The following is a 16,026-nucleotide window of genomic DNA, read 5'->3' on the forward strand; positions in this document are numbered from 1 at the left end:
GGCGGGACACCTAACACCGGTTAGGCAATGTGCTGGGGCACTGGTTGGTCGGGGCCAACTGAGGTAGTTTGTACATGAATGTATAGTCAAAGTGACTATGCATATATAATAAACAGAGAGTAGCAGCAGTGTAAAAGAGGGGTTGGGGGGGGGGCACACAATACAAATAGTCCAGGTAGCCATTTTATTACCTGTACAGTAGTCTTATGGATAAAAAAACTGTTAAAAAGCCTTTTTGTCCTAGACTTGGCACTCCGGCACCGCTTGCCATGCGGTAGTAGAGAGAACAGTCTATGACAGGCGTGGCTGGGGTCTTTGACCATTTTTAGGGCCTTTCTTTGAGACCGCTTGCTGTAGAGGTCCTGGATGGCAGGCAGCTTTGCCCCAGTGATGTACTGGGCCGTACGCACTACCCTCTATAGTACCTTGATGTCGGAGCCCGAGCAATTGCCGTACCAGGCAGTGATGCAACCATGCTCTCGATGTTGCAGCTGTAGAACCTTTTGAGGATCTGAGGACTCATGCCAAATTCTTTTAGTTTCCTGAGGGGGAATAGGCATTTGTCGTGCCCTTTTCACGACTGTCTTGGTGTTTGGACCATTCTAGTTTTTTGGTGAGGTGGACATCAAGGAACTTGAAGCTCTCAACCTGCTCCACTACAGCCCCGTCGATGAGAATGGGGACGTGCTCGGTCCTCCTTTTCCTGTAGTCCACAATCATCTCCTTAGTCTTGTTACGTTGAGGGATAGGTTGTTATTCTGGCACCACCCAGCCAGGTCTCTGACCTCCTCCCTATAGGCTGTCTCGTCATTGTCGGTGATCAGGCCTACCACTGATGTGTCGTCTGCGAACTTAATGATGGTGTTGCGGAGTCGTGCCTGGCCATGCAGTCGTGGGTGAAAAGGGAGTACAGGAGGGGACTGTGTTGAGGATCAGCGTGGCAGATGTGTTGCTACTAGAGGTTGACCGATTATGATTATTCAACGCCGATACCAATACCGATTGTTGGATGGCCACAAAAATCCGATACCGATTAATCGGTCCATTTTTTAAGAATTTATTTGTAATAATGACAATTACAACAATACTGAATGAACACTTATTTGAACTTAATATAATACATCAATAAAAATCCATTTAGACTCAAATAAATAATGAAACATGTTCCATTTGGTTTAAATAATGCAAAAACAAAGTGTTGGAGAAGTAAAAGTGCAATATGTGCCATGTAAAAAAAGCTAGCGTTTGAGTTCCTTGTTCAGAACATGAAAACATATGAAAGCTGGTGGTTCCTTTCAACATGAGACTTCAATATTCCAAGGTAAGAGGTTTTAGGTTGTAGTTAATATAGTATTTATAGGACTATTTCTCTCTATACCATTTGTATTTCATATACCTTTGACTATTGGATGTTCTTATAGGCACTTTAGTATTGCCAGTGTAACAGTATAGCTTCCGTCCCTCTCCTCGCCCCTACCTGGGCTCGAACCAGGAACACATAGACAACAGCCACACTCGAAGCAGCGTTACCTATTGCTCCCATTGCCCCACAAAAGCCGCCCTTGCGGAGCAAGGAGAAAAAGTACTCTAAGTGTCAGAGCGAGTGACGTTTGAAACGCTATTAGCGCGCACCCCGCTAACTAGTTAGCAATTTCACCAGCCATTAGGCTGATAGGCTTGAAGTCATAAACAGCGCTGTGCTTGCGAAGAGCTGCTGGCAAAACGCACGAAAGTGCTGTTTGAATGAATGCTTACGAGCCTGCTGCTGCCTACCATCGCTCAGTCAGGCTGCTCTATCAAATCATAGACTTAATTATAACATAACACACAGAAATTGGCTGCTTTACACTCCTGAGCCAAGCTGAACTGCGCTGGCCTGGTTACGTATCCACCATAGTGCTGGAAAGGGCAAAGTCGGTCCGCAGGTAGTATAACTTTTTAATTACATTTCATTACATTTCATTATAGTACAACGGTTTGATTTGTCTAATCTTAGCAATTTCTTCTTAGCTAGCTACATAGCCGTCTTTGTATCAAAGATAATTGCGTAATTATCGTATTTCGTCGTCCTAACGTAGTCTACACTGCTATCTGCCCAGCAGCTAGCCAGCTAGCTAACGTCCACCGTCTACCAAATAGCAGCACTGTAGAAACTACTACACTCAACTGAACAACTTGATTAGTGTAGTGTTAGCTAGCTACATAGTTGTCTTTGCTGTCTTCGTATTCAAGATAATTGTGTAGTCTTAGAGTGATTATCTTAATTTACCGAGGTTAGCTAGCTAGCTATTTGTCGTCCTTAACGTAGGAGACACTGCTAGCTAGCCAACAGCTAGCCAACAGCTAGCCAACGTCTACCGAATAGAACTTCCGCACTCAACAACCCGGTCGCATTCCGCTTCGCTCCACAGGTAGTATCACATTTTCATTTCATTTCATTACAGTACAACGGTTTGATTTGTTTGATCGTAGCTAGCTACATAGCTAGCTACATAGCCGTCTTTGTATCAAAGATAATTGTGTAGTCTAGAGCGATTTTCTAGGTTAGCTAGCCAGCTATTGTCGTTCATTTAACGCAACGTAACGTAATCAACACTACTAGCTACCCAGCTAGCCCCCGAATAGCAGCACTGTAGAAACTATTACACTCAACGGAACGACTTGATTAGTGTAGTGTCAACAACGCAGCCACTGCCAGCTAGCCTACAAAGTCAACAACGCAGCCACTGCCAGCTAGCCTACTTCAGCAGCACTGTATCATTTTAATCATTTTAGTCAATAAGATTCTTGCTACGTAAGCTTAACTTTCTGAACATTCGAGACGTGTAGTCCACTTGTCCTTCCAATCTCCTTTGCATTAGCGTAGCCTCTTCTGTAGCCGGTCAACTATGTGTCTGTCTATCCCTGTTCTCTCCTCTCTGCACAGACCATACAAACGCTCCACACCGCGTGGCCGCGGCCACCCTAATCTGGTGGTCCCAGCGCGCACGACCCACGTGGAGTTCCAGGTCTCCGGTAGCCTCTGGAACTGCCGATCTGCGGCCAACAAGGCAGAGTTCATCTCAGCCTATGCCTCCCTCCAGTCCCTCAACTTCTTGGCACTGACGGAAACATGGATCACCACAGATAACACTGCTACTCCTGCTGCTCTCTCTTCGTCCGCCCACGTGTTCTCGCACACCCCGAGAGCTTCTGGTCAGCGGGGTGGTGGCACCGGGATCCTCATCTCTCCCAAGTGGTCATTCTCTCTTTCTCCCCTTACCCATCTGTCTATCGCCTCCTTTGAATTCCATGCTGCCAGTTACCAGCCCTTTCAAACTTAACATCCTTATCATTTATCGCCCTCCAGGTTCCCTCGGAGAGTTCATCAATGAGCTTGATGCCTTGATAAGCTCCTTTCCTGAGGACGGCTCACCTCTCACAGTTCTGGGCGACTTTAACCTCCCCACGTCTACCTTTGATTCATTCCTCTCTGCCTCCTTCTTTCCACTCCTCTCCTCTTTTGACCTCACCCTCTCACCTTCCCCCCCTACTCACAAGGCAGGCAATACGCTCGACCTCATCTTTACTAGATGCTGTTCTTCCACTAACCTGATTGCAACTCCCCTCCAAGTCTCCGACCACTACCTTATATCCTTTTCCCTCTCGCTCTCATCCAACACTTCCCACACTGCCCCTACTCGGATGGTATCGCGCCGTCCCAATCTTCGCTCTCTCTCCCCCGCTACTCTCTCCTCTTCCATCCTATCATCTCTTCCCTCTGCTCAAACCTTCTCCAACCTATCTCCTGATTCTGCCTCCTCAACCCTCCTCTCCTCCCTTTCTGCATCCTTTGACTCTCTATGCCCCCTATCCTCCAGGCCGGCTCGGTCCTCCCCTCCCGCTCCGTGGCTCGACGACTCATTGCGAGCTCACAGAACAGGGCTCCGGGCAGCCGAGCGGAAATGGAGGAAAACTCGCCTCCCTGCGGACCTGGCATCCTTTCACTCTCTCCTCTCTACATTTTCCTCTTCTGTCTCTGCTGCTAAAGCCACTTTCTACCACTCTAAATTCCAAGCATCTGCCTCTAACCCTAGGAAGCTCTTTGCCACCTTCTCCTCCCTCCTGAATCCTCCCCCCCCCTCCTCCCTCTCTGCAGAGGACTTCGTCAACCATTTTGAAAAGAAGGTCGACGACATCCGATCCTCGTTTGCTAAGTCAAACGACACCGCTGGTTCTGCTCACACTGCCCTACCCTGTGCTCTGACCTCTTTCTCCCCTCTCTCTCCAGATGAAATCTCGCGTCTTGTGACGGCCGGCCGCCCAACAACCTGCCCGCTTGAACCTATCCCCTCCTCTCTTCTCCAGACCATTTCCGGAGACCTTCTCCCTTACCTCACCTCGCTCATCAACTCATCCCTGACCGCTGGCTACGTCCCTTCCGTCTTCAAGAGAGCGAGAGTTGCACCCCTTCTGAAAAAACCTACACTCGATCCCTCCGATGTCAACAACTACAGACCAGTATCCCTTCTTTCTTTTCTCTCCAAAACTCTTGAACGTGCCGTCCTTGGCCAGCTCTCCCGTTATCTCTCTCAGAATGACCTTCTTGAGCCAAATCAGTCAGGTTTCAAGACTAGTCATTCAACTGACTGCTCTTCTCTGTATCACGGAGGCGCTCCGCACTGCTAAAGCTAACTCTCTCTCCTCTGCTCTCATCCTTCTAGACCTATCGGCTGCCTTCGATACTGTGAACCATCAGATCCTCCTCTCCACCCTCTCCGAGTTGGGCATATCCGGCGCGGCCCACGCTTGGATTGCGTCCTACCTGACAGGTCGCTCCTACCAGGGGCGTGGCGAGAATCTGTCTCCTCACCACGCGCTCTCACCACTGGTGTCCCCCAGGGCTCTGTTCTAGGCCCTCTCCTATTCTCGCTATACACCAAGTCACTTGGCTCCGTCATAACCTCACATGGTCTCTCCTATCATTGCTATGCAGACGACACACAATTAATCTCCTCCTTTCCCCCTTCTGATGACCAGGTGGCGAATCGCATCTCTGCATGTCTGGCAGACATATCAGTGTGGATGACGGATCACCACCTCAAGCTGAACCTCTGCAAGACGGAGCTGCTCTTCCTCCCGGGGAAGGACTGCCCGTTCCATGATCTCGCCATCACGGTTGACAACTCCATTGTGTCCTCCTCCCAGAGCGCTAAGAACCTTGGCGTGATCCTGGACAACACCCTGTCGTTCTCAACTAACATCAAGGCGGTGGCCCGTTCCTGTAGGTTCATGCTCTACAACATCCGCAGAGTACGACCCTGCCTCACACAGGAAGCGGCGCAAGTCCTAATCCAGGCACTTGTCATCTCCCGTCTGGATTACTGCAACTCGCTGTTGGCTGGGCTCCCTGCCTGTGCCATTAAACCCCTACAACTCATCCAGAACGCCGCAGCCCGTCTGGTGTTCAACCTTCCCAAGTTCTCTCACGTCACCCCGCTCCTCCGCTCTCTCCACTGGCTTCCAGTTGAAGCTCGCATCCGCTACAAGACCATGGTGCTTGCCTACGGAGCTGTGAGGGGAACGGCACCTCAGTACCTCCAGGCTCTGATCAGGCCCTACACCCAAACAAGGGCACTGCGTTCATCCACCTCTGGCCTGCTCGCCTCCCTACCACTGAGGAAGTACAGTTCCCGCTCAGCCCAGTCAAAACTGTTCGCTGCTCTGGCCCCCCCAATGGTGGAACAAACCCCCTCACGACGCCAGGACAGCGGAGTCAATCACCACCTTCCGGAGACACCTGAAACCCCACCTCTTTAAGGAATACCTAGGATAGGATAAAGTAATCCTTCTCACCCCCCCCCCCCCCTTAAAAGATTAAGTTGCACTATTGTAAAGTGGCTGTTCCACTGGATGTCATAAGGTGAATGCACCAATTTGTAAGTCGCTCTGGATAAGAGCGTCTGCTAAATGACTTAAATGTAAATACGAGCCTTTGGTCATTAATATGGTCAAATCTGGAAACTATCATTTCGAAAACAAAACGTTTATTATTTCAGTGAAATACGGAACCGTTCGGTATTTTATCTAACAGTTGGCATCCCTAAGTCTAAATATTCTTATTACATTGTACAATGTTCAATGTTATGTCATAATTACGTCAAATTCAGGCAAATTAGTTGGCAATGAGCCAGGCTGCCCAAACTGTTGCATATACCCTGACTCTGCGTGCAATGAACACAAGATAAGTGACACAATTTCACCTGGTTAATACTGCTTGCTAACCTGGATTTCTTTTAGCTAAATATGTATGTAATATATACTTCTGTGTATTGATTTTAAGAAAGGCATTGGTGTTTATGGTTAGGTACAGTTGTGCAAAGATTGTGCTTTTTTCGCAAATACGCTTTTGTTAAATCATCCCCCAGCGTTGCATCGATTATATGCAACGCAGGACACGCTAGATAAACTAGTAATATCATCAACCATGTGTAGTTAACTAGTGATTATGATTGATTGATTGTTTTTTATAAGTTAAGTTTAATGCTAGCTAGCAACTTACCTTGACTTCTACTGCATTCGGGTAACAGGCAGGCTCCTCATGGAGTGCAATGAGGGCAGGTGGTTATAGAGCTTGGACTAGTTAACCGTAAGGTTGCAAGATTGAATCCTAGAGCTGACAGGGTGAAAATATGTTTGTCTGCCCCTGAACAATGCAGTTAATCCACCGTTCCTAGGACGTCATTGAAAATAAGAATGTATTCTTACCTGACTTGCCTAGTTAAATAAAGATTGTAAAAAATTTAAATCGCCGTCCAAAAATAATAAATACCTATTTATTATCGGCCCTAATTAATTGTCCATTCCGATGAATTGGTCGACCTCCAGTTGCTACCTAACCTCACCACCTGGGGGCCGCCCGTCAGGAAGTCCAGGATCCAGTTGCAGAGTGAGGTGTTTAGTCCCAGGATCCTTAGCTTAGTGATGAGCTTTGAGGGTACTATGGTGTTGAACGCTGAGCTGTAGTCAATGATTAGCTTTCTTACTAGGTGTTCCTTTTGTCCAGGTGGGAAAGGGCAGTGTGAAGTGCAATAGAGATAGCATCATCTGTGGATCTGTTAGGGCGGTATGCAAATTGGAGTGGGTCTAGGGTTTCTGGGATAATGGTGTTGATATGAGCCATGACCAGCCTTTCAAAGCTTTAATTACATCAGGAAGTTCCTCCTCTGTTATTTGGCCTTCACTTGAGTTTTTCTGTTCAGATGTTAATTTTACATTATTAATTGGGGGAAAAAATCCATACAATTAGCTTTGATTAGTGGAGATGGAGGAGACTGAAACGAACACATTCTTAAAGTACTTCAGTTCCTCTTTCAAAATATTGTTCGGTACATCATGAGTGACTCAATTTGTAACAAATTTCAAAACATTTTTTGTTGAAGATCTAAAAATAATATGGTGCATTTTTCCCCATATTCCATCTAGTCCACTTTATTTTTTAATACACTGCTCAAAAAAATAAAGGGAACACTAAAATAACACATCCTAGATCTGAATGAAATATTCTTATTAAATACTTTTTTCTTTACATAGTTGAATGTGCTGACAACAAAATCACACAAAAATGATTAATGGAAATCAAATTGATCAACCCATGGAGGTCTGGATTTGGAGTCACACTCAAAATTAAAGTGAAAACCACACTACAGGCTGATCCAACTTTGATGTAATGTCCTTAAAACAAGTCTAAATGAGGCTCAGCAGGGTGTGTGGCCTCTACGTGCCTGTATGACCTCCGTACAACGCCTGGGCATGCTCCTGATGAGGTGGCGGATGGTCTCCTGAGGGATCTCCTCCCAGACCTGGACTAAAGCATCCGCCAACTACTGGACAGTCTGTGGTGCAGCGTGGCGTTGGTGGATGGAGCGAGACATGATGTCCCAGATGTGCTGAATTGGATTCAGGTCTGGGGAACGGGCGGACCAGTCCAGAGCATCAATGCCTTCCTCTTGCAGGAACTGCTGACACACTTCAGCCACATGAGGTCTAGCATTGTCTTGCATTAGGAGGAACCCAGGGCCAACCGCACCAGCATATGGTCTCACAAGGGGTCTGAGGATCTCATCTCGGTACCTAATGGCAGTCAGTCTACCTCTGGCGAGCACATGGAGGGCTGTGCGGCCCCCCAAACAAATGCCACCCCACACCATGACTGACCCACCGCCAAACCGGTCATGCTGGAGGATGTTGCAGGCAGCAGAACGTTCTCCACGGTGTCTCCAGACTCTGTCACGTCTGTCAAATGTACTCAGAGTGAACCTGCTTTCATCTGTGAAGAGCACAGGGCGCCAGTGGCGTTGGTGTTCTCTGGCAAATGCCAAACGTCCTACACGGTGTTGGGCTGTAAGCACAACCCCCACCTGTGGACGTCGGGCCCTCATACCAACCTCATGGAGTCTGTTTCTGACCGTTTGAGCAGACACATGCACATTTGTGGCCTGCTGGATGTCATTTTGCAGGGCTCTGGCAGTGCTCCTCCTGCTCCTCCTTGCACAAAGGCGGAGGTAGCAGTCCTGCTGCTGGGTTGTTGCCCTCCTACGGCCTCCTCCACGTCTCCTGATGTACTGGCCTGTCTCCTGGTAGCGCCTCAATGCTCTGGACACTACGCTGACAGACACGGCAAACCTTCTTGCCACAGCTCGCATTGATGTGCCATCCTGGATGAGCTGCACTACCTGAGCCACTTGTGTGGGTTGTAGACTCATTCGTCTCATTCTACCACTAGAGTGAAAGCACCGCCAGCATTCAAAAGTGACCAAAACATCAGCCAGGAAGCATAGGAACTGAGAAGTGGTCTGTGGTCACCACCTGCAGAACCACTCCTTTATTGGGGGTGTCTTGTTAATTGCCTATAATTTCCACCTGTTGTCTATTCCATTTGCACAACAGCATGTGAAATTTATTGTCAATCAGTGTTGCTCTCTAAGTGGACAGTTTGATTTCACAGAAGTGTGATTGACTTGGAGTTACATTGTGTTGTTTAAGTGTTCCCTTTATTTTTTGGAGCAGTGTAGATGAGTACTGAATTGCATGGCCTCTAAAGGCACATTTAAAATAGTCCCATATGATATTGGCATCTACTGTACCTACGTTATGTCGGGAAAAAGTCAGTTATAAATTCTCCTGTCCTAGTTAAAAACAAGTTATCATCCAGTAGACTGATTAAATATATCCTTGCCCACATGGAAATTATGTAAGAGTAATATATATGGCAATTATGTGATGGTACGACCGCATTCTGTCCCCTAATGTGTTTATGTTAATGAACGATCAATTACCATGAGACCGGCAGTCTTTTGCATGACAATAACCGTCTGAGAAAATGTCATGGCCGCCACAGCCCTAATTAAGCCTGCATATTACAGTGGCATATTGCTGGTTGTGCATGTTACCTGTAACTCTTGAACCCAGGAACAGTGCCAGTAAGACATGTTGCACCATTTGACAAAGAACTGCCTCTCTGGTCGGCCGGCCAATGGGACAGGGTCCGGAGCCTCAGCTGGGAGGTCAAGGGGGCGGGGCACAGGTGTAGGGGGCGGAGGTTCACCCCACTTCCAGGTCAGAACCTTCTGGACTTTACCCTTCATGCCTGGGCACTGAGAGAAATTCAGGAACAGATATACATTCACAAAGAAATATCTTGTGTAGAAAATACCTTCTTTGTTAATAATGTCAACACCACATATTGCATTTATATCTGCAATCTTCCATCATTATACATTTTAAAAACAATGCCAGCATATACGAGGAGAGAGAGTTAAATTGCAGCTGTATAGCTGACTCAACTCAAATCAAGAATTCTATATGATGTAGGTGTAGCCACCCACACACGTAAAACAGAACATGTTCTCTTTAATAATCATGTACATCCAACACCCATACATTGAGAATCTCTCTCTCTCTCTCACAGACGTACACAGGGTGGCAGGGCTCACCATGCAGCGTGGGCAGATCCATTCCCCGTTGGGTATCTCGGGGAGGGGGGGGTTGAGACAGTGGATGTGGTAGGAGGAGGTACAAGTGTCACAGCACAGCAGCTCTCCTCCATCCTTACACACCCTGCAGAACTCTATGTGATGGTCATCCTCCTCCTCTACCCATCCCTCATCCCTCCCCACCTCCTCGTCCTCCCCCTCTCCCTCAGACAGCTCCTCTCTGGCCTCCCACTGGATCCCCTCTTTCTCCTGCAGGGAGGGAGGGAGGGAGGGAGGGAGGGAGGGAGGGAGGGAGGGAGGGGGAGGGAGGGAGGGAGGGAGGGAGGGAGGGAGGGAGGGAGGGAGGGAGGGAGGGAGGGAGGGAGGAACAAAAAGAGAGTGGGGGAGAGAGAGGGGGGGGGGGGCAAGAATGTGGGAGGGGTGTGGTGGAGGGGATAGTGAGAGTGCAGGAAGGGGAGTGAGGAGGTGGGGGGGTGTGATGGAGAGGAAGCGAGAGTGGGGTGATGAAGGGGAAGGAGAGAGAAAGATAGGAGTGAAAGAGAGAAGGACCAGGACAGAAAGTTCAACATCAAAAATAGGATATCACACCAATCTTTAGTCATTAAAGAGAAAATACATACAGTGTATACAAGCAATATGGTGTAAACTCTACCTAACCATGGGTTGGACTATGGGCCAACTTCAGGCTGGGTACATTCTGTACTTACACAGTGGGGGCAGCTCCACTTGCCCTCAGGGGCCTTCTCCATGTCGGGGTCCAGACAGACCATGTGGTAGGCCCTGGGACAGGTGTCACACAGGATGATCTCCCCTCCCTGCTGGCACACCTCACAGTAGTCCTGGTGGTCTGTCTCATAGCCGTCACCATCCTCCTCAACTGGGATGGGAAGAGGAGGAGTTAGGGGGGGAGGAGTTAGGAGGGAAGAGGAGGAGTTAGGATGGAGGGGGATTGTACATGATGATAGTCCTGTTAAAAACATCTAATATTATCAGAGGATTGGCTGAGAGCCAGATCCTTGGTTTCAGCCCAGAGCAACAACATTTGATTCCTCTAGTCACACGATCATCAGCAACACAATTAGTTGAATCAAGTGTGTTAGTGCTGGACTGGAACAAAAGCCTGCACCCCCTATAGCTCTCCTGATCTAAGGTATGTGACTGACCACTAGTCTACATGCTATAGCCAAAGCTATAGCATGTAGACACCTCCATAGCATGGAATAAAAGGTCAAGAGATAACAGTTGGGTTTCCATGCCAACCTTTCTTCTTCTTCTTGGCGGTCTTGGCCTTCTTCTTGGAGCGGCTGCTGTGGCTGTTGGAGCCGTCCGACACTTCAAAGGTCCCGTCGTCAAAGTCACTCTCCACGTCAAGCTCATCCTCCTCACTCTGACAACAACACAGGGAGAGAAACAGAGACAAAGATACAATGATAGAATTATGGGACAGAAGTATGGCAAGGCTTACTGCATATCAGTTGATTCTCAGGCAAGTTAGTTTTCTTACCGAGGATCTCTTCCTCTTGCTGCTGAAGCCTCCCAGTTTGATCTTGAGCGGAGCCACCTTCTTGGCTTTGGGCTTGGGGACGGGCTTAGGGTTGGGTTTGGACCTCCGGCGAGCATTGGGGCCTGCAGAGGGAGATGGAGTTCAGTTATTCCCTTATTCTACAACGAATCCCCAACAATTAATATTATACATGCTCCCTCCATCAGCACTCTTATTTATTTTATTCCTCACCTTTGCCCTCTTTGGTCTTGGCCTTGCGGAGTGGGGGTGCGGGTATAGCTACAGGTACGGAAGCGGGTGTAGCTGGAGGGGAGTCTTTAGCAGCACCACCCCCCACCCCTGTATCCCCTCCTGCCTCTGTCCCTGCCACCACCATGCTTTCCACGGCCGCAGCCACGTTGGCAGCTGCCAGGGCTGCGTTGGCACTGGCACAGCCCTACAGAGGGTTAGAGACAAGGCAGGATGGAAATCAGGACTGTTGCTATAAAGAACATGCAATCATAGTCAAAATATGTTTGGAATGTATCGTATTAGCAATGTAATGTTATGTAATAGCAATGTAATGTCATGTTATAGCAATGTAATAGCAATGTAATGTCATGTTATAGCAATGTAATGACATGTTATAGCAATGTAATGTCATGTTATAGCAATGTAATGTCATGTTATAGCAATGTAATGTCATGTTATAGCAATGCCTTGTATTGGGTTGTGTTACCTTCAGAGGGTTATTGGTGCTGAACTCCCTCCACTTGGCCATCATCAGAGTCATCATCCTGGACACAGCGATCTTGGGGTTCTTGGCTGCGATGAGGGGTCTGGGGAAGTGAGGGCAAAGGAGAGGCAGAGGTTACGTTTGGGGCACTCTACAGGGGGGCGGCAGAAAGTGGAAATGTTTGGGGTTTTCAGGGTTACAGTATTTTCAACATAACTTCCATTTGCTCTGAAAAACAGATGTGGGGACTCCGTTCAAGCGTCTTTTTACGCCTGCTATGTTAGTTTAAGTTCGGGGTCGAAGTAGGGGCAGTTTCAGACTGGTCGTAGCTAGCTCAGTCACACACAGATATGAAGTAACTTTCTCCCCCGATCCACAAAAGCTGCGCTATCCAAGTGAAGTGGTACGGAAATGTGCTACAGTGGAAACAGAAGGAGAAAGTAGAAAACATGAGACGTGAGAGAGGTGTGTTAACCTGACAAACTGGCTGAAGGCCTTGTAGTTGGTGATGGTGGTGTAGTCCTTCTGAGTGAAGACATGGTCGATGTCTTTCATGCCCCAGTCCTCCAGCAGCTGAGTCGAACTCTTGGGCTCCTGGAGAGGGGGCGGAGGGAGGATATCATTACATTCAGGGTCACTGAGCCAACAGGGTAATTAAGTGCATTGCAGGGGCTGCTTCAAATCCAAACAAGAGAACAGCTCCAACGTCTCCCTTGTTCACCCCACCTGCACTGCCCACCTCTTAGCCTTCATCCTCACCTGGCTATCTTCATCATCATCTTCATCCTCATCTTTCTCTAGTTCTGGTTCTTTGCGTTTACTCTTGGAGCTGGATGAGCCTCCTCCTTTCTCCTTCTCTCCACTCGTCCCTCCTCCCTTCTTCTTGTCTTTGGAGGAACTGGAGCGCTTCTTCTTCTTCCCCCTCGGGGCGTAATCACTTCCCTCGCTTTCTGACCTGGCCCTACCTCCTCCTCCCTCTTCCTCTTCCCTCGCTGCTTGCTCTACTGCTATGAAGGGTTCTGGTGAGCTGACTGGCACCTCCTGAGAGGAAACAAAATGAGTCAACATAGATGCAAATATGAAGAAAAAAATCCACAAATGCTGAAAATGTATACTAAAGACAGGTCAAAAGGGTCAAAGGCTAGGGGCTATCCGTATTGTTATTATTATACTTCAAAATGCATTCTTCCCTCCCAACTTCCTTGGAGAAATGCCTGATATCAGTGACTAGGATACTTCATGTAAGGAAGGATCATGCCCATCCTACCTCTCTGACAGGTCTCGGTCTCTTGCTGATCCTGCTCTCACGGCTCTTCTTGGCTTTCTTCTTCTTCTTTGACTTGGTGGGGACCTCGACGTCAGACACAGCCTCTTCTGGTTCCTTCTCATCTGCGGATGGAAAGGGTACAGGAATTGATTGAATAAAATGCATAATTGATTGAGATAATTATATTAATAAAAATATATTCATAAATTACCATGGGATTTGTATAAAATTCTAAAACTGTCAACTACAGACAAGCTTTATTGACAGTGTTTTGGATCAATTTTGATATAAAGAACGCACTGCACGTCTGTTGCCAGTTCAGTTCCAAACAGAGGCATGACTCCTGTGACTTTGCCAGCAAATGGTCGTGGACGCAACTTCTAACAACAACACGCATGCATTGACAGTGTAAATATTTACGCACTCTCTATTGGTAGCTAGCTAACGTGCTATCAAGTTTGCCAGCTAGCGTAGAAGCAAAACATTAGACTAGCTAGCGAACTGGGCTGCCTAATGTAAATTGTCACTACTAGTAACCAGACTAGAGTAGCTAGCAAATCAGCTAGCTAACTAGCTAATGTAACGTTAACTAACGTTACCAACCTGCAAGCCTGTTGTGAAAAAGAATATTGCTGTCTTACCATGTGCAAGTGCCGTAGGTTCCAAGTCTTCCCTCTCGTCCTCGCTTCCCGACATATTTCAATAATAATGAATTTAAATTTAAAGCGAGCTAATCCCTCCACCGAACCCTGTCCGATCTTGTGAGGGAGGAGGGCAAATGACGTGTGGGTGGTGGAGAATGGAACGGGGGTGTCCTGGGGAGGGAGGGTCGCTGTAAGAAGAAAAAAAACATTTGCTTGAATTAGCAATCCTATTGGTATTTTTCGAATAATAATAAATATTTATTACAGTGACAGGTCACGGTGTGACATGTTAACTATCTTATTACATCGAAAAACATTTGTTTTCAATTGGCATGCCTCTGTCCACACCGCACAGGAAGCTGTAGCAATGGACACCCGTCAATCATCGTGTATTGAATAGAAAGGTGCATTATAGTACTCTCTGCAATACTGCGATACAAACTCAATTTAGGCAAACTTACAGTTACCGTCAGGGTTCAAGTGAAAACCCTAAGACTTGTGAGAAACTTACTGTAGTCCCTGTTAGAGATGGGTTTCCTTCGTGTAATAATTGTCTCTCAGCAATGGTATTAGTCTTTAATATACATTAATGAGCAACAATATCCAGTAAAATATGTCGTTAATGACCCTGCAAAACAGGTTGCACACTCTCAGTCCCCCTTCTCTCCCCCAGCCTCAGTGGCTAGCAGAGCTTAGCTAACATCCTCACAAACACACAAAGGGGGCAGACATCCCAGAATAATCCTCCCTCCCTCGGACTCACACAACTCTGCATAGTTACCTCGCAACAGACAGACCATAATACTCAGCTTGCACGCACCTCCCCCCTCTACACACACACACACATACATACATGCTCATGCACATACATTTCTACTGAACACACACCCTTCATCCCAGCCCCTTAGAAACCCCGTTGTCATGGATACACTCCTCCCCCCACTCGCTCTCTGACAGCCCATAATACTTCAGCCACCAACATCCCATAATAAACACAACTCCTAAAAAGACAGGAGAAAAAATACCAGTCACATGGTCTCCAGGGAAACTCTAGGCCACTGGTGACAGACCATAATATTCACAGACTGTCCACCTGGCATGTCTTCCACTGCACCCAGAAGACCTATGGAAGCCCACATGTAGGCTAGGCTACCACTGTGCGTACTTACTTACAGACTGCACTCACAGTATAAGACTGCTTTATAACACTTGCATGGGAATAACTCTAGGCCAACTGTACTGAAGTACATGGTACACATGGCATAGTCTTAAGTACACACCACAACACAATAGGTTTGCCACTCACATGTTAGGCATTTGTCTCTGGACTCAACAGAACAACTTATGGGATGGCACAGTACAGTTGGGGTCCATTGTCCCCATAGCCCTCACAGCATGCAGTGCTGTGGACAGGGTAGAGAAAACTAGAATGTGAAACAGGGTCAACATTGCATTGACAGCCACAGAGAATTCAACCATATAGAAGAGCATCTAAAGCAATGGTTCCCAACCAGGGGTACTAGGACTCCTGGGGGTACCTGGCCTATCCACAGGGGGTACTTAAGAAAACTCATCAGACCATAGGCCTACTGGAAAAATGCACAAGGGGGTACTTCAGGTGGGCAAAGCAAAATTCAGCTGGTGCTACAGTAGCTGAAACAGGTTGGAAACCACAGATCGAAAGTACAGTGCCTTGCGAAAGTATTCGGCCCCCTTGAACTTTGCGACCTTTTGCCACATTTCAGGCTTCAAACATAAAGATATAAAACTGTATTTTTTTGTGAAGAATCAACAACAAGTGGGACACAATCATGAAGTGGAACGACATTTATTGGATATTTCAAACTTTTTTAACAAATCAAAAACTGAAAAATTGGGGTTGCAAAATTATTCAGCCCCCTTAAGTTAATACTTTGTAGCGC

General features: G+C 47.3%; 1 protein-coding gene across 2 annotated transcripts in view; it reads right to left on the bottom strand.

Annotated features, from left to right (window-relative positions):
* LOC124005240 (chromodomain-helicase-DNA-binding protein 4-like) overlaps window positions 1-14,845 on the bottom strand; it is a 58,411-nt gene extending 43,566 nt beyond the window's left edge. The window contains exons 1-12 of one of the 2 annotated variants that reach the window (XM_046314310.1): window positions 14,616-14,845; window positions 14,102-14,292; window positions 13,461-13,582; window positions 12,953-13,234; window positions 12,669-12,787; window positions 12,197-12,296; window positions 11,710-11,914; window positions 11,479-11,600; window positions 11,235-11,361; window positions 10,682-10,851; window positions 9,975-10,223; window positions 9,432-9,635 (exon numbers count right to left, since the gene is read on the bottom strand). In XM_046314310.1, the coding sequence (XP_046170266.1) occupies window positions 9,432-9,635; window positions 9,975-10,223; window positions 10,682-10,851; window positions 11,235-11,361; window positions 11,479-11,600; window positions 11,710-11,914; window positions 12,197-12,296; window positions 12,669-12,787; window positions 12,953-13,234; window positions 13,461-13,582; window positions 14,102-14,156 (1,755 nt within the window). In that variant the 5' untranslated portion in view covers window positions 14,157-14,292; window positions 14,616-14,845. The remainder of the gene's footprint in view (window positions 1-9,431; window positions 9,636-9,974; window positions 10,224-10,681; window positions 10,852-11,234; window positions 11,362-11,478; window positions 11,601-11,709; window positions 11,915-12,196; window positions 12,297-12,668; window positions 12,788-12,952; window positions 13,235-13,460; window positions 13,583-14,101; window positions 14,293-14,615) is intronic. The other variant, XM_046314309.1, reaches the window with a different exon arrangement.
* Between the last annotated feature and the right edge of the window lie 1,181 nt (window positions 14,846-16,026).

The sequence above is a fragment of the Oncorhynchus gorbuscha genome, linkage group LG19 (genome assembly GCF_021184085.1).
Source record: "Oncorhynchus gorbuscha isolate QuinsamMale2020 ecotype Even-year linkage group LG19, OgorEven_v1.0, whole genome shotgun sequence".
Classification (NCBI taxonomy): domain Eukaryota; kingdom Metazoa; phylum Chordata; class Actinopteri; order Salmoniformes; family Salmonidae; genus Oncorhynchus; species Oncorhynchus gorbuscha.